This window comes from Mauremys mutica, chromosome 10, assembly GCF_020497125.1.
Source record: "Mauremys mutica isolate MM-2020 ecotype Southern chromosome 10, ASM2049712v1, whole genome shotgun sequence".
Classification (NCBI taxonomy): domain Eukaryota; kingdom Metazoa; phylum Chordata; order Testudines; family Geoemydidae; genus Mauremys; species Mauremys mutica.
In genome coordinates this window covers 87,788,349-87,813,178 of record NC_059081.1, presented here as the reverse complement: position 1 = coordinate 87,813,178, position 24,830 = coordinate 87,788,349, and the positions used below count along the sequence as shown (strand labels likewise).

Here is a 24,830-nt window from a genome sequence, read left to right as displayed (position 1 = left end):
TTCTCAGGAGTCTCAAAGGCCAGATGAGGCTGGCTATGGTGGGAGGCCTGAGGGTGGGGTGTGGGGAACCATCAGTGGCTCAACTTTCAACCCTAGCAAATAGCTTCTCTTGAAGTCAGTTTCTAGTGCTTGGTGTTATGAAGTTGGGCCACATTTTCAAGGCTATATTCAGTCTCTGGTCTGGCTCAGCTCAGAGCACCAATTGAGTGTGGGGGGAGGGGTGTGCAAAGAGGTCATTCCTGCAGCTGGGGGTCCTGTCCTGCACTTTAGGAGCGGAGGGTTGCTTAGAGTTCTTGCTGATTGGCCATATAGGGTCTGGGCATTTCGCTACATCACTAAATTAGCACAGAAGTCTTAGCAAACTGTATTTCACCCCTCTAATGTTGGTCAAGATACACATGGTGCCAGTGATGACCTGCCAAAATCTTAACAACCGGTTCCCTATAAAAAGTTCTGATTTAAGAGGGGGGAACGGGGGAGGGGCCAGGGCAGGGGGAGACATACCCGTGGGGCCAGGGGCCCCTGCAGGGCCTGGGGCAAATTGCCCCACTTGCCCCCCTGGCAACCCTAGAGCTTGCAGCCCCTTCCCCGCTTACCTTGCTGGCAGCTCAAAGCAGCAGGACGACTCAGGATCTCAGCTGAGCTGCCCAGCTGCTGGCCATGCTGCAGCTCTGCAGGGGGGCGGGGGAACTGGGGGTCTGGAAGGAGACATCCTCATGGGGCCAGAGGCCTGGGGCAAATTGTCCACTTACTCCCCCCCCCACACACACACACACAGCCCTGGAGCTTGCAGCCCCCTTTACCTTGCCAGCAGCCCAGAGCTCAGCTGAGCTGCCCAGCTACTGGCCGTGCTGCAGCTCTGCGGGGTGGGGGAAGCAGGGGAGGGCCCAGGGGAGACATCCTCGTGGGGCCAGGGGCCCTGCAGGGCCTGGGCCAATGGACCCACTTGCCCCCTCCCCGCTGGCCAGCCCTGGAGCTTGCAGCAGGACCCCCCACACACACCTGACAGGGCCGCTCAAAAAGTGGCAGCAGGACGACTGCCGAGCTCAGCTGCCCAGCTGGTGCCGGCGCCTGGCCATGCTGCAGCTGGGGGGAAGCGGGGGAAGGGCCGGGGGAGCCTCAGCCTCCCCAGCTGGGACTCCTGGGAGCAACAGTTCTTTGCCCACCCCTGGCCCTTTAACAACCGGCTCTCCACGGAGGTCTAATTTTAGCAACCGGTTCTTGGGAACCTGTGGGAACCGGCTCCAGCTCCCCCCTGCATGGTGCCTCCATGGGGCTCCACTGCTGAAACCTATGAGACACCAATGGTGCCCAGAGAGCAGCAACCACTCCTCTGTGGTGTGCTTCAGCCTGCCCGCCCTTGGCCAGTGTGCAGTCACTGGAGCCTGCTAGGCAAGACATGGAGCTGTTGAGTGCAGAGCCGATCTCAAGGCATGTGACTAGGGCAGCAGCACGCACGAGACCATGACATGGGCATGATGAAAGGAGGCAGTTGGATCTTCCAGGGGTACGTCTCCCCCGGGAGCCATGCTGGTGGCTTCATCTCCTGCTCTGGAAGGGCAGCGAGGGCAGCCCATGGCGAGTGGAGATTGCAGGAGGAGAGGCACGTAGCTTGGGAGAAGGGAAATGGAAAGCAAACAGCGCGAGTCCCGGGGCGAATGAGATTCATGTGTTCGATCCTGTAGCCCTGAGGTTTTCAATTCAGTGTCTTGGTGCCTTGCAGAAGCCTGTGATGACCCATCGACCCTGAAGAAGATGGAGCCTCAAGACACTGCAATTTTACTAACAAGGCCTGGCCTCAGCTCAGAGCTTCACCTTTATTTCCCTCAACACATTCTCCGAAGGGCTGGACAGAGAGGAGGAGGCAGTCCCGTGGGACAGGGAAATCCTGCCGAGTTGTGCTTACAGAGCTCCGGCTCCACCTCGCTACCCAAGCAAACAAGTCCCAATCCTGACAGGATTTCCAGCCCACAGTGTCTGGCAAAGCAGCCCCAGCTCTTTGTTACAGCACACACCCACTCTGTCTCTTCCACAAGTCTCCATTGTTGTGAAACCAGAGCGTCTGTCTGCATTTGAAAGCAGCGTTGTCAAGGCTGGGAGCTGGGAGGGTTAACTCAGTGGGCCAGATACATGCTGGGTGTAATTCTGGTGGCTTCAGTGGAGTGAGTTGCTTTCCTCTTGGGTTGGTGCAGAGAAGTCAGTGATTGGACCCAGCAGTGTTCAAGAGTTTGCAGTGGATTTAAAGTGCCCACTCCCCACTGCCTCGAATGGGCGTCACGTGGCTAAAACCCAGCCCAACACTTTGAAACTGTGCGGCTAGACGTTTGCAAAGGTCACTCTGCAGTTCTCCAAGTTCTTTCCATTCGCCCCTCTCGCCCCCATGGGCAGAAGCGACAGAAGCTTCCTAAAAGAGGGTTGGAGGCCACCTCAGTATTTTAAAATGGAAACATTTAGTTTAAGAATGATCCATGTGAATCCTCGTGTGAGTAACATGTCATTGCATTAGGCTTTGGTCACGAGCGGAAGCACCGAACCTCTGCAGATACATCCTGCAGTCTCTTAATTGCAATAGCAGTGAGCTGGACCCAGAGTTACCACGACACAGGAAATTCTGTGCTTTTGGACATTTTTACCGTTCTGAAATGGAACGAAAACAAAATATTTGATCTCCAGCTGAACCAAATTCAAAAAAAAGGTTGGGGGTCAATCAAAACGTTTCATTTCTATAAAACTTAAACCTTTAATTCCCATTTCGATCTCAAAACTTTCACATGTTTTTAGATCAAAAAGTTTGGTTTTTTTGAAACAGTCATCTTAAACTGAAAAATGAAAATGTTCTAGTCCCAATATGTCAAAATTGGATGTTTCAACGTTATTAAAATGCTTCTTGGGATGTGGAGAAAATTCATCAAAATCAACATGTGTTTCAGAACATTCTGATTTGATAAAATTTGCATTTTGGGGGTAAAAAAAAAATTTTGATGAAAATTTTCCAACTAGCTGTAGTTGTGACCAACTAATGGTATTTGTATCGTCAGCCTACTGTTCTTATTCTCTTGGACATGATAGCTGAAATGTACCAATGCGACTTCTCCGCAGCTGCTGCCTCATTTTTAGTATAATTCATGGAGAAGCTACTTAAACGTTCAGATTCCCTTCATGACCCTTTAGAAGTCATTTCCATTCTCACTAGTATAGTCCAAGCTGAGATCTTGAGTTCTCTTTAAGTTGGCATATGGCTAGGCTGTTCCAAGAAATCAGTATAATTATCTCTCTGTTAGAAACCAACTTCTAGCCACAACCATGTTATCACAGCACCCTGCAAGTAAATTAAATGACCAGTTGTGTATATATCTCACCACTGAGCTGACATCAAGCATAACCCAGTGACCCAGATCCTCAGCTGGTGTAAGGCAACTCAGTTGAAGTCAATACAATGATGCAGATTTATACCAGCTGAGGACCTGGCCTGGTGTATTTTTAAAGCCACAGTACAGTCCCACCTTGACTATAAACACATCTTCTGCTATGCGCAGTGTGATGGGTTGGATTACAGAAAACCTCTTGGGAGCTGCCACCTGATGTGCCAAGACTACTACTGCCCCTGCTTTCCCTGCCAGCCTGGGACTCCAGCACCTTGTCTTGCTGAGCCAGACACGCCCGTGTGCTCCAACACAGACCCAGGGTCTGAATTACTTGCCCCAAAGCTGCAGACTTGACTGAAAGCAGCTCACAGAAGTGTTCCTGTCTTTAACACTCAGATGCCCAACTCCCAATGGGGTCTAAACCCAAATAAATCCATTTTATCCTGGATAAAGCTTGCACAAGGTAAACTTATAAATTGTTTGCCCTCTATGACACTGATAGAGAAATATGCACAGCTGTTTGCCCCCTCCCCCTGGTATTAATACATACTCTGGGTTAATCAATAAGTAAAAAGTGATTTTATTAAATACAGAAAGTAGGATTTAAATGGTTCCAAGTAGTAACAGACAGAAGAAAGTGAATTACCAAGGAAAATAAAATAGAACACGCAAGTCTATGTCTAAGAAACTGAATACAGCTATAACCTCACCAGTTCCAGTAAGCTTCCTTTTACAGGCTAGTCTCCTTCTGGTCTGGGTCCAGCAATAACTCACCCCCGCCCCCCATAGTTACTGTCCTTTGTTCCAGTTTCTTTCGGGTATCCTTGGGTTTGGAGAGGCTCTCTCTTTAGCCAGCTGAAGACAAAATTGAGGGGTCTCCCAGGGGTTTAAGTAGACTGTCTCTTGTGGGTGGAGACCTCCTCCTCTCTCCTATGCAAAGTCCAGCTCCAAGATAGAGCTTTGGAGTCACATAGGCAAGTCACATGTCCCTGCATGACTCGGTTTTTACAGACAGCAACCATGGCTTACCTGCAACCTTGAACATCCTCGTGTAGACTTCTTATGTGAATTGGAGCCTCCCAAGATCCATTGTCTCTTAAGTGTTTCTTTATTGGGCACTTAACTTGCACATTCCTTTCTCAAGAAGCTGCTCAAATGCTTTACAGAGGCTACTTAGAAATCAAGCAAGTATACAGCCAATATTGCTAACTTCAAGTACAAAAAATGCTACATGCATACAAATAGGAGGAGTGTATTCAGTAGATCATAACCTTTACATAGATCTGTTACATGGCATGTGTAGCATAAAACATATTCCAGTTATATCATATATACATTCATAAGCATATTCCCATGAAGCCTTATGGGGTCCACTGTCACCCACAGTTCCACCTTTAGTTCAGTACCAGTTTATCAGAATCTCATGACAAACCTTGGCAATGTAAAATAAGACTCTAGCTTTCAGGCTATTTTTATTTATCTGCTTTCATCCGCCTCTGTCCCTATATATCTGTACATATGTTAAGTCTTACAATAAAGCCGATTTTGTGTTAGGAGATCCTAGCACCCCATTTTGCGTCTGCGTTCCTCCCTCTTGATCTCGGCAGAATTGTTTGCCTCTCCGCTGACTTTCCTCACTTAACCAGGCAGTGCAACTGCATCATATTTGCAAAATACAATTGTTAATGTACAGGAAATGAATCTGTGGCATTGAAACAGAGGATTTGGGGGCGGGGAGGAGAGAAATACATTCATTAACCTGGCATGGATCACATGCCTGTGTTTTCACACTCATTCAGGAGTTACAGAGGAGACTTATCAAACAATGCCCCATACCATACATGCCCTATTGGCTGCATTTTGTTATCTGGGGCCTGTGCCGTTGTGTTTTAAGCAAAGGAGCTACCAGAACATCCGCGGATTAACAAATGGGATAGATACATAAAAGGAAGTAAGAACAGGAGAAATTCTTTAGAACAACCCTGCCCCCACCCCAACAAAAAAGGTTTGATTTATTGGCGCATTAAGTTCTTTGCTTATTTGAATGGCCACACCTCTGCAAAGACCAAACAAATCACATTCCGATGCTGTGATCTAATTAGGGCTCATGCAGTTTGCAAGCAGGCAGGTTTTATCGTGAATCCCATCAGCTGAGCTGGTGAGCTGTTCAAAATGGCAAGCTGTAAAGTTGAAAACCATGAAAGGATTCCTGGATGCACAAACCAGAAGGGCTGTGGTTCATTTTTTCTTTAATGACTGGCTTACAAATTGCGGAACACAATGGCTGATTTATGCAGCTTAACTACAGTTACACAGTAATTTCCATGAGAAACATCCTCGCCTCTCAACGCTGCAGTGCGCTTTCAATTCTGGAACAGGACAAGCGCTTCCATAAAGTAACATTTCCTCGTCAAGGCTCCGTTGGCGGGAATATCCCACCCGCTATGACTAGTTTAGCAGTAGCTGTGTCTATTGCCACTGTAGCCAAGACCTTTAGAATCCAGCTTTTCCAGCTGAGCAAAGCATATCCTGAGGTTTTGCCCTGATTCCAGTCTTCAGTGTAGCTGGTCTAATACAGTCCCGTTGTAGACAAGGTAAATGGTGTGTTGAACTGGCGTAGCTTATCTCTGCATGAAACCAGGCTAAGCTACACTGGTGACAATTAGCAGCATTACCTTGTTTACACGGGGGTTTTGCAATGGGGCCTGGAAACAAGCCAGATCTCTCAGGGTAGAGCAGTGCTTCTTAACCCACGGCCCAATCAGCACTCAGCTGCGGCCCATGTGACATCCTCAGAGCCATTCAGGTGGTATATATGCTGTGTGGATGCGGCCCACATAACACAGAGAGCTGCATGTGCAGCTCACAATGGTAAATACGTTGAAAACCACTGGTGTAGAGGGAGCCATAGAGAGGCTGGTGGGATAGAATTGGTTAAATAACCATGTTACAGTATGTTCGGATTGGTTAGTTAAATGTCAGTACAGTGACTGGCTAAGGTATAGCTAAGCAGAACTCAAGTTTTTCTATGTAGTCTGCAGTCAGTCAGGAAGTAAGGGGGGGATGGGAACAGGGACTGGGGGTGGGGGAATTGGGATCATGTTTTGCTAAGGGGGGAATGAGAACAGGGAATAGGAACAGGGACACAGGCAAGGCTCTGTGGTGTCAGAGCTGGGAAGGGAGACACTGTTAGGCCTGAATAAAGATGTAGCACAAAACCAGTTGTGCCAATCTGACTGAAGTCAAGCATATAGAGGTTTCTGGGTAATCTCAGAGTGGAAAATACTGAGAAACAGCATTTTCTCACAAAGCCCTGGGAAAACAGTGAGATCAGTGAAGGAGCTGGGACCAGCTGTGTTATATTGAGAAACAAACTGTCTGAGGAGCTGATAAGACATACAAGCATCTCACAGTTCTGACTTACTCCTTGGTTTAGTGTTCGGTGTGTTTTAACTCCCTCGCATTCCTAACCTTTGGCGCTTGTTGAGATATTAACAATTCAATATTGTAGAGACTAGGCATGCGTATATATTAAAAGGTGTCTAATTTCTAGTTGTTAGACAAACGGGGTGGATTGTTCTAGTGAATGATCTATGACGTAATAAAACTGTCTATATAAGCTAATACTAAGCTGTAAAGAGCTGGCTGGTTCTCTTCGGATACGAGCTGTTCTTTTACTGACACGTGCACATGTCAATAAAGAACTTTTGATCGGACCTTGCTGGTGTTGCCTGTCTCTCTGCGGTCAGACAACGAACTTCGCTGTTGGGGTTCGAGTCCCCGACAACACTAAGGAAGGAAACTGGAATCCTGCTTGCTGGAAGTTCACCCCAATAAACATCAAATTGTTTGCCCCTTCAGACTTGGGGTATTGTTGCTCTCTGTTCATGCGAGAAGGACCAGGGAAGTGAGAGGGGGAAGGAATAAGCCCCCTAACATCTCTCAAGGATTAATTCTTGAAAATAAATATCAGTGAACTGCAACGCAATATAAAATCACTGCCACTAACGTGGGTGGGTGATAAAATACTAGCAGAGAGGTAATTAATGCTGAGGACAGGGCAGTGACGCAGAGCAATCGGATCCTGTGATAAGCTGGACCCATTCAAAGAAAACAAGTTTGAAAAGAACCAAAGGAAAGGTCCTACACCTAGCAGCAAAGCCTGCAGGCCACACCTGCAGCCTGGGGAAGTGTATCCAGGAAAGCACTAACTGTGAAGAGGATTGAGAGGCCATGCTGGGCAAGCCATTCAACATGAGCAGCCAGTGTGATGCTGTGGTGCCCAGGGCTAACGCCATCATTGGCTGGATGAAAAGAGCAGTGAGGAGCACAGGGAGGTGACGCACCATCGGTAAGACTGACCCTGGAATACTGCATCCAGTTTTGGCGTCCGCCTTTGAAAAAGATTTTGAAATATTGGAGATGGGGCAGCAAAAAGCAATGAAACGTTTTGAGGGCTGGAGAAAAATGCCTGCTAGTGAACTAGTGAAAGAGCTCAGCATGTTTAGATTATCAAAAAGATCAGGAGGTGATGTCATTGCAGTGTTGAAGTGACTTCATGGAGAGGAAATATCTGATATTAAAGGGCTCATTAATCTAGCAGAGAAAAACATAACAAGTCCCAGTGGCTGGAAACTCAAAAGAGACCAATTCATATTAGAAATAGGGCACAAATATTCAACAGTGAGGATGAATCACCAAAGGAATAAACTAGAAAGGGAAGTGGTGGGAATTCCCCATTTCTTGAGGTCTTCTAATGAAGACTAGATGCCTTTCTGGAACGTGTTTAGTCAAAAACTAGCTACTATGCTATACAGAAAGCAAGTGATATGCAGGGTGTCAGATTCCATGGTCTAATTGTCTCTTCTGTCCATAAAGTCTACTAATTTATGAACAACTGAGCGTAGCATGGGGAAGAGCGTCTCGTGTTCTACTGTATAGTCGGTGTCATCCCCACAATGAAGAGTCATTGAGTGGGGTGATCCAGGGGAAGCAGCACAAACATCCAATGTGGCTGGACAGGGGCAGGACATCAGCACTGCAGGGGAGGGGTGGGTGTGGCAGTGACATCACAAGGGCCTTTGGCAGGACCTCAGGCTATTGGACAAAGGTGGTGGGGAGGCGATGATCTCACAGAGAGATCTTGACATCATCCAGGCAGGACAGGGGTGCAGGACAGGAGCAACCTTGGAGATCCCTGTGGCTTTGCTTCAGCGCATCTCCATCTCGAGGTCTCTCCTTGAGTACCGAGAGAATTCACATTTACCTACGTGAGCATAACGAGCACCCTCTTCAGAGTTTTCTCTTCTTGAATTATTGATTTTGCCAGAAAACAGACGTCCCTATATAGAAGGTAAGAGCCTCTGAAAGATTTGGAACCTGTTCAGTCTGATCCATCCGGTGCCGGCTGATTTTTAGGAAAGGAAAACACTAGATTGTGGGGGCAGCATTTTATTTCCGACCTAGGACTTTGTCCCTTAGAATCACTGGGGACATTGGGGTTTCTCCTTTTTGTTTTCCCTTTTCCTGTCTCTCCCTCCTTTCTCTTCTTCTCTTGCATCTTTGTCCTTCCCCCCTGCTCTCCTTTCACCACCAGGACCTGTGTGCGCATGTGGAGTGGGGGGCAGGGGTGGGGGGGTTGCGCTCCAACTCTCCTTGCGGGAGGCCCTCCCAAAGATGTGGCTGGAATAGTGCTCTAAGAGTGACTCCCTCCGGTGGTGACCTGCGACAGCTGGTGAGAACTCTCCACTTTCTGAGTCTCAGAGTCTCAATGCTGATTGGGCCGAGCATGGGACTATTGTGAGGGAGGAGACTCAGGTCCTTGTTACTCTCTTTTAAGACCAAGGAAATAAGCCAGAACCAAACGTGTTTGTTTGCTCTTGCTTTTCTCCATTCGTTGTCTTTGAGCAATTCATGATCCTCTCTCTAATGGGCTAGTTCTTCTAAACTACTTACTGAATCATTAGGTTTTAATAAAGCCACATGCAAACCCAGACTGCCAGTAACAGAGGAGTCCGGCAGCACCCTACAGAATGGGGGACAGTCCGCTGGAAAGCTGTGACTCTGAAAAGGATTTGGGGGCCATAGTGGATGAGCTGCTCACCATAATCTGTCAAAGTGAAAATGTGGTAAAAAAGGTTAAAGCCATTCTTGGCTGGATAGAGTAGTGAGTATGGAAAGGGAAGTGATCCAGCATTGGTGAGCCTGATACTGGAATGTTGAATACAGTTCTTGTGTCCACATTTTGAATATTATGTTAAAAAAATTAGAGAGGGTGCAGAAAAGATTCATAACTGAGTGATTATTTCCTGGGCTCTCTCCCTGCCTCTGTGGGGGTTGTTGTCTGTTAGTTAGAACAGGAGTCAGGACTGTTGGCTTCTCTTTCTGGCTCTGTCCCCGCTTTGCTGTGGGACTCCTTGGGTAGGTCCAAGGGGAATAGGGTGGATTCTCTAACTCCTGGCAGCAGTGAGCCTGGGTGAGGAGGGATGCTCAAGCTGTCTGCAAAGGAGAAAGGGATGTTTCCAGGTGTTGAACATCAAGAATTCTAAACTTTGCTAAAATGGCAAGTGTAGAGAAACAAGAAAGAGTTGGGGCCAAACTTTAACCGTTGTCTTCTTTAAAGCCCATTCGGGGATGTGAGGCCGAGAGAGCCCAGTCCCACAGATCAATAGGCAGCAATGGAGCCCGGAGTGACGCTCCCTCTCAAAGGCAAGGGGAGCGGACACTAGGGCCTGGTTGCAATTGCCAGCTGTGGGAGGGAGTGTGCAGCAGTGGTTAGGGAAGGGGTCCATCCATGGCTCTGACACTCGGTGTGACCCTGAGCCAGTAGCTGAGGCCTGTCAGGATCCTGGAGGGAGCTGCTTGTCCAGAGTAACTGATGGTCTTTGGGACTGACCCCATTGCTCTAAAAGGATGAGACTTCCTGGATCTTGCAGCAGCAGCAGGGATGACGAGGGGGAACGTTGAGGGGGAGCAGATCATGCTATGAACTCCTGCCAGTGTGTGTAGCTTGCACTCCCTGCACTCCTATGGGGGGAGAAGGGGCTGCTCTGGTTGGAGCAGGGCTGAGGAGGGACCGAAAAGGCCCAGGAGGGACCCCACACTCACACCTGCTCCCCGTTCCATTCCAGGATGGCCAGGCTCCTGCGCAGGTTCAGGAGGAAGGCTCTGCAGGTGGCCCCAGAGCCTTCGGGAAGGAGCGGCCATCTTCCCAAGGGGCAGAGCCACCTCTCCGTCCCCGCTGGCGGGGAAGCAGCTCCCATGCAGGCCAGAAGGCAGAAGTTCCCAGCCTTCTGGAGAACAAGGCCAGCTACCGGCGCAGGCGCCGAGCTGGGAGAGGCCCCGACCAAGCCCAGGTGCAGCTGGCTCAGGATGAGGTTTTGCGGACAGGACCCAGCCCAGGAGGGGTGCCGGGCAGGGAGGCTCTGGGGCCTGTTATGTGGGCAGGAGCGGCCCCAGGAGCCCAGCCCTCATTCCCAGCAGGGGGCATCGCCCTGCCCGGGCTCTGAGGATCTTTCAGCCCCCTCAGACCAGGAGGTGGAAGATCCCAGCACCAGCACCATCGGCTCAGCACGGGACAGCAGCAGTGCCTGGGGCTCCAGCAGCAGCGACGCCTCTGGACGCTGCTGCGTTGTTCCAGGTGAGGAGCCAGGCTGGGCTGAGGGAGGGGTGAGGACGGGGATGTGAACACCCTGGGCCCAGCCACTCTCCCAGGGATATGGCGGGGGGGGGGGTTCCCCAGCCCAGGTGTCTGGCCTGAGCCACGTGAACCCCACTGACACCAGCAGCAGTCACACAGCTGCCCCTGCAGCAAGGGGAGCTGGGGGTGGGGTATCAAGAGCTGCTGCCATTTTGTCCCTTGATGCTCCGGGGCTGGGGGAGTCGGCACCTCCCGCGGAGTCCTGGACAGTGGGGGGGGGCTCTGCTATGGGCTTCTGAAGCTGTTGGGGGCTGAAGGCAGCCCTGAGAGGGAGGTGTGGGGCCCGATCTGCCCTGGGGGCCTGAGGTGGGAAGGAGGGTCCTTAATCCTGCGCTCCCCACCACGCCCCTGTCCTCCCCCCAAGGGGCAGCAGACATCCCCCTGTTCCCTTCTCTCCCGGGTGCAGGGACCCCCACGGAGTCAGCGGCGGAGGAATGGCTGGAGATGACCACAGAGGAAGCTGCTCTCAAGGTCATCAGAGAGCAGCTCCAGGGCAGAGACAAGGTACAAATGTTCCCCACCTGGGCTGGAACCAAGATTGTCCTGTCCCTTCCCAGCATCCCCACCCCCTGCCGAGGGTCTTGTCCCTGATGATCCACCACCCCTAATGGGGCCTTGTACATCCCTGATGTGGGACCCCCAAGATGGGGTGTTTGTCCCACAACAGCCGAGGTCTCCTCCCCCCACAGGCACTGTCCCAGTTCCCAGTCCTGCTTGTGTAGGAGTCGTGGGGGATTTGGACACTAGGCGGCTCCCCACAATCCCCCACTGAGGCCTGAGCCCTGGAGCTGGTGTGGGTGGGGAGGAAGGTCCCTAGCTAACAGGTTCTCTCTCGCTATCCCCCACTCCCGGTGGGTACAGGATGAGGGGCAGCAGCTCAGGTTCCTGCGGGCCATCTACCCCGCGTGTCTTGCTGCACAGGACAGAGGGCAGGACACGCTGGAGCCGCACTGCTGCAAGGCGGCTGTGGTGGAGAGGATTGTGGTGAGTGAGACCCGTCATCCGGCAGCTGGAGGGGGGAGAGAGACGTGGGATTGGCCGGGGTGTGGCCGGGCTAATGGGTGGGGGCTGGGGGGTGTGGGCGGGGGCAGCAGAGGGCAGGGATTGCTGGGGCTGAAGGCGGGGAGAAGAGAAGGGAGAATTGTGAGATTGGGCAGTGGGGGAATTGTGGGGCTGGAGGGCAGCTGTGACTGGGGACAAGGAATCACATGGTCCCAGCTCGGTCGTGGGGATGGTGCTGACTGGGGGCAGGTTTGACAGGGAGGAGGGAAGAAGGGGATTGGGACTGAGCTGGGCAGGAATCCTGGAAGGGGACCAGTTTGCTGGGCAGGAAGAAATGGGAGGAGCGGGAGGTAGTGGGGGATCCTGCTGGCCATGTGGGGCACTGGCTGTGTCATCTCCTCACTGGGAGGTGTCAGCAGGGCCCGAATCCCTCATGCTCCTTTGTCTCCTTCGCGTCTCACAGGAGCTCATTGAGGAGCTTCCTAAAGACTCTCCACCCAGCGCCATCCTCGCCAGCTGCCTGGCTGCTGTGGGCAACCTCAGGTACCGAGACAGCCCCCCTCTCCCCCCCCCCGCCCCCCGCTGGCTCCCCTCACCCCAGTGCTGCTCAGGCCCCAGGCTGGGAGTCACTGTCCCTCCCACTCCCAGGTCGCTCACCTCCCAGGAGTGGCTCCTCTGGCAGAGCTGGAGGGGCGGGAAGGGTCAGTCTCTCCTGGCTGGGCTCTTCTTTTCACCCCACTAACGTTGCAGGGGCCTTGGGGAGGGGCTCACTCCCCGGCTCAGATACAGGAGGGGCAGCAGGCTCCAGGGACCAGGCGCTATTCCTGCCCTGCCACTGTCTGTCTGTGACGCCTCGGCCTTGTCATTCCTAGCTCAGTGCCTCAGTTTCCATTCTCGCCAGCCTGTGCCTGTAGCCCTGTGGTTTCGTGTCCGTGTTGGCGACAGTCCCACCCCCGCACTGCGCAGTCTAATACCAGCTCCTCTCTCTTGCCAGCACCATGAAACCAGCCCTTGAGCCTGAGCTAGAGTCCCGCCTCTTGCGAGCTGCCCTTGGCTCGGTCTTCACCCTGGGCACGGAGACGGACGACACCGACATCCAGGTACATCCTCCGCCTCTTCCAGAGTGGTCCTTGTCCCTGCTCCCTTGATTCGCTGGAGCTCCAGATTTAGGGGTGGGGTAGGCAGAGATGGAACAAGCTGTAGGGTTGGATCCTTCCCTCCAGAGGATTACCCCCTTCTTTCTTTCTTTCTTTCTTTCTTTCTTTCTTTCTTTCTTTCTTTCTTTCTTTCTTTCTTTCTCTTCCATATGCCGTGTTTTGCCCAGCAGCCCAGCTTCCATCCATAGCAACTTGGCTGTTTCCTACTCTTCCACCTACAAGGCCCTCTGCAGAGACCTGCTAAGCTCATGGATCAAAGATCCAGGTGTCATCAGTTCTTGCTAATTGCCTGCAGTGGGACGTGAATGCGCGAGGCCAGGAGATGTGTTTGGGAGTCTCCCCAGTGCTTCCCAGAGACCCCTCTTCCCATCCTGTGGCAGGGGTCGGCCCAGTTTCCCTAACTCTGACCCATGCTTTGCAGGCTCCGCACAAAGTCATGCCAGAGCTCCTGGATGCTGTGCTGGGGAACCTGCTGGCAGAGTCCCCAGACGCAGACAGGCTGCACTTCATCTTGGAGGTGAGTCCCATAAGGAGGGGTGGGAACCAATTTTACCTTAACTCTTTGGGGGCTTGTCACGGAGTGTGGGGGAGTCAGGTCCTGCACCCCCGGACTCCCTGCAGATTCATCAGGACTCTCAGCCAGCCAGTAAAGCAGAAGGTTTATTTAGACGACAGGAACACAGTCCAACACAGGTCTTGCAGGCACAGATAACCGGATCCCCCGGATAGGTCCATCTTGGGGGGCCCCACAGCCCCCCCTTGGGGATCAGAGCTCGGTCTCCCTGCCTCCCCTCTGTTCTCCAGCCAGCACTCGTCTGCCCATTCCCTCCGGCCCCTCCTCTTTCCTCAGCTCCTTTCCTTTGTCTCCCCTGGCCAGAGGTGTCATCTCCCCTCCCCCAGGCCAAGCTCAGCTCACAGTTGAATTCCTGCATCTTCACCTAAACCTCTGGCTCTCCCCTCCCCCGCACAGACAGTCTGTGCTTCCTACTCCTTCACACCTCTCCCCCCTCCGAGACTGAACTGAGCGGGGTCACTCCAGCCAGTGACCCGGGGAAGTTCAGACCCACCTACAACCTTATGCCGCCCGCGCCCTCTCCCCACCCCAGTACCCCTGGGGTGCACACGGGGCTGGGGCCTTCCCCCCACGTTCCAGTCTGGGGGGCTGTGATTCAGGCTCTCTCGGTTCAGAGCCCCCCTCCTGACCCTGGCCCCCCTCCGGACAGGCTCCTCGGGGTGGGGCCCGGGCCTTACAGCCATCTCCCCCCTGTCCCGGGCCTTCCTCCCCCTCTGGCAGACGTCACAGGAGCGGCAGTGCTGCCGGACATGGGCAAAGACCCCAGGCCAGTAATAGTTCTGCAGCAGCCTCTGCTGGGTACGCCAGGCTCCCTGGTGCCCTGAGGGGGACATGTCATGGGCCTGGCACAGCAGCTGGCGGCGATACTCCTGGGGTGCCACCAGCTGCCTCCTGATCCCTCCTGACTCCATCTTCCCTGGGGGAGCCCATTCTCGGTACAGGAGCCCCTTCTCCCACAGGAACCTTTTCCGGCCACCTCGTCCCATGGTCTGTCCCCCCCCGAGGTTGGCCAGGTCCCTTATCCTCCGCAAGGAGGGGTCTTCCCGCACCGCGGCCTGGTACTCAGCCGCTGGGGCAGGGGCGGGGATCTGCTCTCTCTCACCGGCTGGGTATGGGGCCACAGCCTCTCTGAGCCCCGTCCCTGGGCGTTCCCTCCCTACCGGGTCAGGGTCCGGTGTCTCGGCCAAAGTACTTTCCCCGGGGTCAGGGTGCAGAGCCCTGCGTCGACCCTGACTACGGTTCACGGACAGGGTACCCTGGGTGTTACTTGGCCAGTCCTCGAGGTCCCCCCCCATTAACACCTCCGTGGGCAAATGTGGGTGCACCCCCACGTCCTTGAGGCCCTCCTTGTCCCCCCACTTTAGGTGCACCCTCGCTACAGGCACCTTGAATGGGGTCCCGATCACACCCCTCAGGTTCAGGTAGGTGTTGGGCACCATCCGATCTGGGCCCACCACCTGCGGCCGGGCCAGCGTCACCTCTGCGCCCGTATCCCAGTACCCAGTGACCTCCTTCCCGTCTACCTCCAGGGGAACAAGGCACTCGCTCCGGAGGGGTAGTCCCGTGCCCACCCTGTAAACCCCAAACTCAGGGCTGGGAGCATCCAGCCCCTCGGAGGGGTCCACCCGGGGCCCCCCTCCCTCCTTCGCAGGGGGTACGCGGCCCACCCCCCTTTCGTGCGAACGCTGCCCCTCATCCGGCTGGGTCTCTACCAAGTTGACCCGGTGTGGGGTTGGTCTGCTCAGTTTGTCCCGGAGCTTGGGGCACTGGCCCCGTACGTGGCCCGGTTGGCCACATTGATAGCAGCCCATGTCTCGTGGGTCCCCTCGAGTGGGACGGCTGGACCTGACGCCAGATGCTTCCCTTTGGTGGGGGCCCTCCCTCGGCTCCTTCTGGGAGGTCCCATGGTGACTCTCTCTCTGCGTTGAGGCAGACCTGCTCCTTCGAGACGCCTCCCTGCCATCCCCCGCCCGACTGTCCATGTATTGGTCGGCCAGCCGGCCTGCATGCTGCGGGTTCTCCGGCTTCCGGTCCATCAGCCACTGCTTCAGGTCAGATGGGCACTGCTCATACAGGTGCTCCAGTACAACTAGGTCAAGCAGGTCCTCTCTAGTTTGGGCCCCAGCCGTCCACTTGCGGGCGTACCCCTGCGCCCGGTTGACCAGTTGCAGGTATGTGCCCTCCCGGGTCTTACGTTGACCCCGGAACCTCTTCCGGTACATCTCCGGGGTCAGCCCAAACTCGCGGAGCAGGGCCTCTTTGAACAGGTTGTAGTCCCGCGCCTCCTCCCCTCTCATTCGGCTGTACACCTCCACGGCGGTGGAGTCCAGTAAGGGGGTGAGGCACCGGATCCTGTCTGCAGGGTCCACCTGGTGCAGCTCGCAGGCATTCTCAAAGGCCGTCAGGAAGGTGTCTATGTCCTCCCCCTCCTTACGCGGGGCCAGGAAGCTCTTACCGAAGCTCTTTGTAGGCTTGGGCCCCCCCTCACTCACCGCAGCCGGGGCCTCCCTGTTGTTCAGCTGGGCCATGGCCAGCTCATGACTGCGCTGCTTCTCCCTGTCATCGTATTCCCGTTGCTTCTCCTTCTCCCTCTCATCGTATTCCCGTTGCTTCTGCCGGTCCTCCATCTCCATCTCCTTCAGTTTGATCTCTCTCTCCAAGTCCAGCCGCCTGCGCTCCACGGAGGCCGAGCGTCGCCGGGACGATCCCCTGCTGGCCGGGGGGGTCACGGTGCCCTCCGTAGCTGGGCTCCTCCTCCCCCTCCCCCTAGGCCTAGGGGTGGGGGGTCTCGGGACGCCCTCAGCGGCCGGCTGACCACTCCCAGCGGGGACAGACACTGGTGCCTGCGCTGCATCTGCCCGGCTGCTTCCCTCAGAGACAGGGACCGGTTCATTCCTGCGATCTCTCTCCTCCAGCCGGGCAATCAGCTGGGCCTTGGTGAGCTTCCCACAGTGCAGCCCCCTCTGCTTGCACAGCTCCACCAGCTCACACTTACGCTTCTGGGAATACATCTTCCTGCTGGCCACTCGCAGGCTGGGGTGCTCGCCGCTCCCCACGGGTTCCAGGGGGACCCCTAGTGTGCCAGTCCTTGAGCTCACCACCTCTCTGCCAGGGTCGAGCTGCAGACTCCTCCGCCCCTGGGATCGCTCGCTGTGATCCCCCGGGGGACCCTGTTACTGCAAAGTCCTGCTCTCTGGCCACACTCGCCCAGGGGTGACTCGCCCCTTCGTTTTACTGCTCCCCAGTCACTTACTGCAGGAAGCGCCGTCCACGGGGTGCCGCCGATCCCACCGCTACCACCAGTTGTCACGGAGTGTGGGGGAGTCAGGTCCTGCACCCCCGGACTCCCTGCAGATTCATCAGGACTCTCAGCCAGCCAGTAAAGCAGAAGGTTTATTTAGACGACAGGAACACAGTCCAACACAGGTCTTGCAGGCACAGATAACCGGATCCCCCGGATAGGTCCATCTTGGGGGGCCCCACAGCCCCCCCTTGGGGATCAGAGCTCGGTCTCCCTGCCTCCCCTCTGTTCTCCAGCCAGCACTCGTCTGCCCATTCCCTCCGGCCCCTCCTCTTTCCTCAGCTCCTTTCCTTTGTCTCCCCTGGCCAGAGGTGTCATCTCCCCTCCCCCAGGCCAAGCTCAGCTCACAGTTGAATTCCTGCATCTTCACCTAAACCTCTGGCTCTCCCCTCCCCCGCACAGACAGTCTGTGCTTCCTACTCCTTCACAGGGCTGGTAAGGAGAGACTGGCAGATCCAGTTTCTATTCTGTCCTCCTAGCTGGGTCCCCATTGGGGCGTCCTTGGCTGGGGAGGTCAGTGCAATGCAGTGTCAGGTCCTGCTTTCTTGAGGGACAGAGGAAGGAGCTGGGACATCAAACCAGAGCTCTGCCTGGTTCTGTTGAGCACTAACCCTGGCCCCTGGCTGTCTTGGGGAGTGAGAGTCTGAAACCCCCCCTTCCCCCCCTCCCAACACACACACCCCACGAGTTTCCGGAGATGGTTCTCAGAGAAGAGGCAAACGCTCCTTCCTAGAGAAACAGGAGGACCCCAGGGAATCAGCCCTTCTCTCTGATATGCTCTGAAATTCCTGGGGGGATTGTGCTCTCAGTGACTCCTTACATCCCACCAAGGATTTTAGTGGCAGGGAAGGGCGAGGATTCAGTCTCCTTTCTGGTGAACTCTTCAGGAATCAGGAGCTCTGGGAGGATGGGACCAATCTAGAGAGACCCTGACAAGTTGTGACCTGCAGGATACAAGCTGCGTCCTGGGGGAAAGAATCCCCTTCTAAAGCTCTGTGATCAATGACTCAGCTATTCTCTCTGCGCAGAATGTCTCGGGGACCTGGGGCTGGGGCGGGGGGTGGGGCTCATTTGCAAAGCACCACCTGCCCATTGATCCTGACCTGCCTCCTTTCCCCACAGCATGTCAACCGCTGGATCGTGTCTAGGGTGCCCCAGGAGAGAGCCAGGGCCATTAAGAGCAGCACGGCCCTGCTGAGATTTGCAGTCACCCTCCCCGAGTTTGACGTAAGTGATCTCTGACCCCAGCTTCCTGACTCCAGGCGCAGGCGGGCTGGCTCCACCGGGCTGTAGGATCTGCTGCTGCAGGGGCTGTGGGTTCGCAGTGTTCGTCTTGGGGAGGCAGAGTCAGAGCAGGGAACGAGATAGGCTTGAGTCAAGTTCTTCTTGTCCTGGTCAAGTGTCGTCCCTGGGCCTTGAAGGGGATTGTCATAACTATAAAGGGAAGGGAACAGCCCTCCTGTGTACAATACTATCCAATCCCTCCTGGCCAGAGACACCAAAATCCTTTTCCCTGTAAAGGGTGAAGAAGCTCAGGTAACCTGGCTGACACCTGACCCAAAGGACCAATAAGGGGACAGGATACTTTCAAATCTTGGTGGGAGGGGGAGGCTTTTGTTTGTGCGCTCTTTGTGTTGGGGGTTGTTCACTCTTGGGACTAAGAGGGACCAGCCATCAATCCAGGCTCTCCAAACCTTTCTGAACCAGGCTCTCCTATTTCAAACTTGTAAGTAACAGCCAGGTGTTAGGTTTCCCTTTGTTTTCTCAACTTGTAAATGTTCCTTTTTGCTAAGAGGATTTACCTCTGTTTGCTGCAACTTTGAACCTAAGGCTAGAGGGGGTTCCTCTGGGCTCCTTGAATCTGATGACCCTGTAAAGTTATTTTCCATCCTGATTTTACAGAGATGATTTTTAGCTTTCTTTCTTTAATGAAAAGCCTTCTTTTTAAGAACCTGATTGATTTTTCCTTGTTTGAAGATCCAAGGGTTTGGATCAGTGTTCACCAGGAAATTGGTGGAGGAGTCTCTCAAGGCTACCCAGGGAAGGGTTCTAGTATTTGTGAGGGAGATATTCTAGGGGGAAGGTCGACAGAGTTTCCCAAATAACTCTTAAATGCTTTGGGAGGTGGCAGAAAAACCAGATCTAAGCTGGTAATTAAGCTTAGAGGTTCTCATGCAGGTCCCCACATCTGTACCCTAGAGTTCAGAGTGGGAAGGAACCTTGACAGGGGCCATGTTCCAGCCCCTGCTTGGCATCCCAAAGCAGCTCCTGGCTCCCTTGGCAGCAGAGCAACTGAAGGGTCTGTCTCAGGCTCCTCTCCCCCAGCATCTCCTGCAGAAGGAGCCTTCTGGCCCAGGGGGGACAGGGAGCTGACAGGAAAATGCTGATGGAGTCTCCTCTCCTCTCCCTTCCATTAGATCTCAGCAGAGTTCCCTAGGCTGGGTCAGCACGTGGCCCAGCTGGCTCTGTTTGTGAGTTACCCAGACGAGGACATCAGCCAGCAGGCCATGGAGGGGTCTTACCGTCTGTACCAGCTGCTGCTCGAACAGAGGGGTAAGGAACCCACTGGGACACGGAACCCCAGAGGGGACTGAGAGGGACCACAGGTGGATCATGGGACCCCAGACAATTTCTCTCAGCCTGACCCCAGCTGGAGAACAAGTCTCTCTCTGCCTCTGTTCTTCTCCACTCCACTAGGCAGCCACCAATGGGATTGGAAGGGCACAGAAACTGCAACCAGAATGATCAAGTCTCTCTCTCTCTCTCTTCCAGGGCTGAGCATACACGAGGTGGAGGATCTGTGGTGCCACGACTGGTACTCAGACAGCAGGCTCCTGGGCTATAAAAACACAGCCAGGGTGGGGGAGGTAAGGACACTGTGGCAGGGTAGGACACAGCTCAGGGAGTGGGGCTGGCTGGGGTCCCTGCAGTGGATGCCTCCTGGAGACAGGACAAGAGCCCACTCCTTATTTCCAGCTCAGAGTTCCTCACCCAGCACCCAGTGGGACAGGCTGGTGCTAAAGGTCCCACATTGGAACCTCACTAGTTGCCGTGATTTGAGTGTCTTCCATGGAGCCGTTGCTACGTGGCATAAGGCGAATCCCCGGGTGGGTGAGTTAATAGAGGATTATGGCTCTGGGTGTCTCTCTGCTCCTTGTCCCCCTGGCTGATCCCCAAGTGTCTGAGAGAAGAGCACTGGGTCCGTCAGTCACTAGTGCTTGAGCAGACCCTTGTTTACTTCCCTGCACCCTGTAGACGCAGAGAAAGGAGGTGGGGTTTGCCCAAGTCCATTGCCAGTCAGGAAGCAGAATGCCCCAACCCGGGAACTGGGGAGGGGACACAGTGAGCTCCAGAGCCAATATTCACCACATGCGCCCTCCTCATGTGTCCAGACCCGGCCAGGGAATGGCAGAGTATCTGGACCTCAGCCACTGTGCCAAAGAAGCACATTGTCACTGACCCAAGTTGCGACTACTTGCTGCACAAGAAGAAAATCAAAGACCCCCCGGCCCCCTGTCTCACAACTGTGGTGAGAACATCCAAACCTTGGAACACACCATAACCCAGTGCCCCCAGATTGGAGTCAAAGGTGAAATGGGTGATTTCAACAACATCACAGAGGAGGCCTTGGAATGGCTCCTGGATCTCCAAGTGCATCTACAGAATGCTGCCCTATAGACGCCACGTGAGAGAGACTCTGTGAGCTTGTCCTGCCTCCCACAAGCTGAATTGCTGCAGCAGAAGAAAAGTTTCCTAGGAGTGTCTGTGATGGGGACTGGGACATGAGTCTCCTTATCCTGGTCAGGTTGCAGATTGGATTCCCTTTGGCAGAAACCAAGGAGCTGCCGAGGCCATACCCAGCTACTAGAGAAATCACTAATTTGGGGGGAATAGACCTTTGGCCTGTCAGCTCCAACCCCCTTCCCCCCCACCCCCCCGCACACTCCTCTAGCCACTGAGGTGCAGGAGATCTCTCTGCTGGAAGCAATACAGGGTCCCCTATCATCTCGGTGCGCTGCACAGCAGAGTGGGCCCTGCTCACCCGCATTAGAGATCTATTTCCAGCCCATCATGGCCCCTGCGATCAATTGCCCTCCAGAAAGAGCCACTGGAGGCTTTGGTCCCTAAGCATCGGCCAGCTTTTCATAAAGGGGCTTCCCTGAGCCATGGGACCCTGAAAGCCTCCTGGGGAATGAACGGCCTTGGCTACAGCAGCTCTCTTACTCTTCCTTTGGGGCACCAGACGCTGAGGCCATTCTATCTCCAGGGCTTGGAGGCTGGCTCTGGGCAATCTGCTACAGCCTCCTGTCCTGTTGGTTTTAGGTCTTTGGAAAATTCTTCTCTGCGGGGCAGAGGAAATGCTTCCTCAAGACAGCCGTGCCAGCGATCTACGCCCCCCTGCTGGGCATTAGCCAGGCTGGGCTTCTCCTCACGTACGCCATCCTGGGGGAAGCCGAGCAACTGCTGGGGTACACGGTAAGCAGCTGCATTCGACTCAGGAGATTGGAGCGGGGCCCAGGCCTCATTCCCATCCTATCACCATTTGCTGGCCTGGGAGCAAGGAGTCTAGTGGGGACTTGTGGACTTCATGGACTTGTGTTCTTAGGATGTGATGCTCTGCTCGGCTCTCACTCCTGGGAAGGGCAGGAGAGTCCCCTAAGTGCCCTGTGTGAACCTTTCCTGCCCCACAGAGCTGCACCCATTTCCCCATGGCCTAGTGTCCATGTCACCCCAGCCACCACCCAGAGTTGCTCCCATCGCTGGCAGCCTGGGAGGTCAAGGACTGATGGGTGATGGCGACCGGCCAGGCAGTTCTGAGGCACATGGGTGGGGGAAGCTTGTCCTGCTGCTGGCAGGGCTGGACCCGCTCTAGAGAGAATGGGAGGATTCAGCCAGCAGGGGCTGCTGACCTGCCCCGTTCCCCAGGGCTGCCATCCTCTGGCTTCAGCATTTGTCAATGGGGTGACTTGGGGAAAGGTTTCAACCTCCCCGCAGGCCACTTCACTGCTGTCAGAATCCCTCCTGCCCTACCTGGGTGGGGATGGAGGCAGGGGTGGAGGAGAGGGTTCTACCAACTTGAGCGGTGTCCCCAGGTGGGTTGGAGGTGGAACAGCTGTCAGGGGCACTGAGGGGAGGCGGCAGGAGCTAACCCTACAAGGAGGGGGGCTGGCACTGGAGGTCACCAGAGAGGACAAGAAGCCTCCATCCTGAGGATCAGGAGGGTGAATCCACCACTCAGACATGAGCAGCTGCTGGGTGGAAATGGTGCTGGTTCCAGGTGCCCTTAATCCTCCCTGATTCCTGGTCAGTGTCTCAGTCTCTGACATGTTCTCCTTCCCCTGCAGCTGGAGGACATCACCGCCAAGCTGATGGGTCAGCTCCGCAGCATCCGGCAGCTGCACCAGGTGCCTGAGGTGCTGCAAGGGCTGGGCCTCCCCTGATGCCCTTAAAGGTCCCCCCTCAGCAACTCCCGCTCCCTGCTGCAGGTACTGCTCTGTCTCCCTGGAAATGGGGGGCTAGTGGAAGGGGAAATGGAGGCCCCTGTCCCTGACAGAACTCTCTCCCCTCTCTGTGGAGCAGGGTCCTTCCCTCTGACCCCAAACGTCCTTCATCTGGGGCATGAGCTCTTCCCCGCACTCCCCTACGCCTCCCCTCTTTCCTTGCTCTCACCCCTCCCATTCCCCGGGCTCCCGGGCAGAGCTCTCCCTGCCCCAGCTGGCGCAGAAGCACCTTTGTGCCAGAGCTACATTTCCTGTCTGCCCAACTGAAGCTCAGGAAGCTCCACATTTGAGGAGGTGAGGATGGGCCAGAGGCTCAGGGCCTGCTTCACCTCTTGCCCTTGATTCTTCCTTTGGCCCTTCTGTGGGCTCTCAGAGGGTGACATGAACAGGAGCCTCCTCCCCACCTGTCTGCTAGGCCCTGGGGGGGGTGACAGCCTCCCAGCTGGGCCACCGCAGGGAACAGTGGGGACAGGTCCCCGTGTCCTAGGAAACCAAGCAGTGCTAGTTCTCAGAGAGGCTGAGAGGGAGACCCCGCTCCCTCGTGGAGGGAAGAGCCATTGACTGCTTTGGGCAGATGGCAGTGGTGAGCTGGAGCCGGTTCGCAGGAACCGGTTGTTCAATTTAGAAACCCTTTTAGAACCAGCTGTTCCAGGACAACCGGTTCTAAAAAAGCTTTTCCATTTAACAAAAGCTCGGGCAGCTGTCCACCCCGCCTCCGCCCCAGCTCACGTCCCCCTCCTCCCTGAACGCTCCGCCCTCCTTCTCCTCCCCCTCCCCTGCTTCCCACAAATCAGATGTTCGCTGGAAGCCTGAAACAAGCAGCAGGCAGGTAAGCTGGAGCTGGGGGGTGCGAGAACGGCTCCAGGGAGGCACAGCGCGGCCCTGTCTGGCTCCAGCTGAGCGGCTCCCCCTGGCCCTGGCCCTGGCCCTGGCCTGGCCCCAGCCGAGCGCCCCAGCCCAGTCCCGGCTAAGCACCCCCGGCTCTGGCCCCAGTGGCTCCGGCCCAGCTCGGACCTCGTGGTGCCGGTGCTGGTCCCAGACGAGTGGCTCCGGCCCGGCCCGGCCCAGGGAGTTGGGCCCTGCAGCGCCGGCACCAGTCCCGGTCCTGGCCGACCGGCTCCGGCCCGGCATGGCCCAGCCTGTGGAGTCGGGCCCCGCAGCGCCAGTCGTAGTCCCGGCCAAGCAGACCTGGCCCCGGCCCCAGGCAGTGCAGTAAGGGGCAGGCAGCAGGGAGGGGGGGTTGGAAGAGGGCAGGGGAGTTCGGTGGGTTGTTGGGGGGTGGATAGGGGTTGGGGTGGTCAGGGGGCAGGGAACAGGGGGATTGAATGGGGGCAAGGGTCCCAGAGGGGCTGTCAGCAAGGAGCAGGGGTTGGATGAGGCGGTGGGGGGCAGTCAGGGGACAGGGAAGGGGGGTGGATGGGTCAGGGGTCCTGGGGGAGGGCGTCAAGGAACATGGGGGGCTGGATGGGGCATGACCCCCGGGGGGGCACGGCCCCCTTGTGGGGTGAGCAGGAGGGACACCCTTTGAACGGATGGGCTTGGACTTAGTGGGGCCTTTGGAGAAGAGTCGCTCTGGCCATAAGTATATCAGGTTGTGGTTGACTATGCCACACGGTATCCAGAGGTGGTACCACTACGGTCCGCCAGGGCTCCAGTTATCGCCAATGAACTCTTGCAGATCTTCGCACGGGTCGGCTTGCTGCGGGAGACACTGACGGACATCATCGTCTACAGTGCCAACTGGAAGGAACACCTCCAGCTGCGGGCGCTGGGCAGAGCAGGACTCACCGCAAACCGAGCCAAATGTCACCTGGGCCAGAAAGAACTGATCTACCCGGGCTATAAGGTGGGCCGAGGGAAAATACGGCCTTTGGTATCTGAGCCACAAGCTGTTCTATCTAATAGGGAACCCCTTCTCCTTGGTAACAGACCACGCACCCCTCAGGTGGATTAACAGCATGAAGGACTCACACACATGGATCATGCGGTGGTACATGTCCCTCCAACCCTATTCCTTCCGAGTGTTACACCGGCCGGGAAAGGCTCATGCGGATGCAGATTTCTTTTCCCGAGATGGGGGGGGTCGGGGGGGTAGGGGGAAGGGGAGGAGACGACCAAGGGTCAGGCGGCCCAGCTGACTGTCTTAAGGGGGAGAGTGTGTGATGGGGCAGAGCGGCCCCGCACTGGCATAGCAGGGGTTAACCCTTCCTCCCTGGCAGAGGAAGCCCCGC

General features: G+C 55.4%; 1 protein-coding gene across 2 annotated transcripts in view; it reads left to right on the top strand.

The window, feature by feature from the left end:
• LOC123378418 (maestro heat-like repeat-containing protein family member 7) overlaps positions 1-24,647 on the top strand; it is a 49,077-nt gene extending 24,430 nt beyond the window's left edge. The window contains exons 1-13 of one of the 2 annotated variants that reach the window (XM_045032151.1): positions 8,501-8,718; positions 10,496-11,004; positions 11,471-11,568; positions 11,926-12,048; positions 12,530-12,609; positions 13,061-13,166; positions 13,645-13,740; positions 18,221-18,325; positions 19,516-19,651; positions 19,871-19,965; positions 21,422-21,574; positions 22,444-22,584; positions 24,278-24,647. In XM_045032151.1, coding sequence (XP_044888086.1) covers positions 10,497-11,004; positions 11,471-11,568; positions 11,926-12,048; positions 12,530-12,609; positions 13,061-13,166; positions 13,645-13,740; positions 18,221-18,325; positions 19,516-19,651; positions 19,871-19,965; positions 21,422-21,574; positions 22,444-22,539 — 1,596 coding nt within the window. In that variant the 5' untranslated portion in view covers positions 8,501-8,718; position 10,496 and the 3' untranslated portion in view covers positions 22,540-22,584; positions 24,278-24,647. Of the gene's footprint in view, positions 1-8,500; positions 8,719-10,495; positions 11,005-11,470; positions 11,569-11,925; positions 12,049-12,529; positions 12,610-13,060; positions 13,167-13,644; positions 13,741-18,220; positions 18,326-19,515; positions 19,652-19,870; positions 19,966-21,421; positions 21,575-22,443; positions 22,585-24,277 lie in introns of those variants that run through there. The other variant, XM_045032150.1, reaches the window with a different exon arrangement.
• Positions 24,648-24,830: the final 183 nt, after the last annotated feature.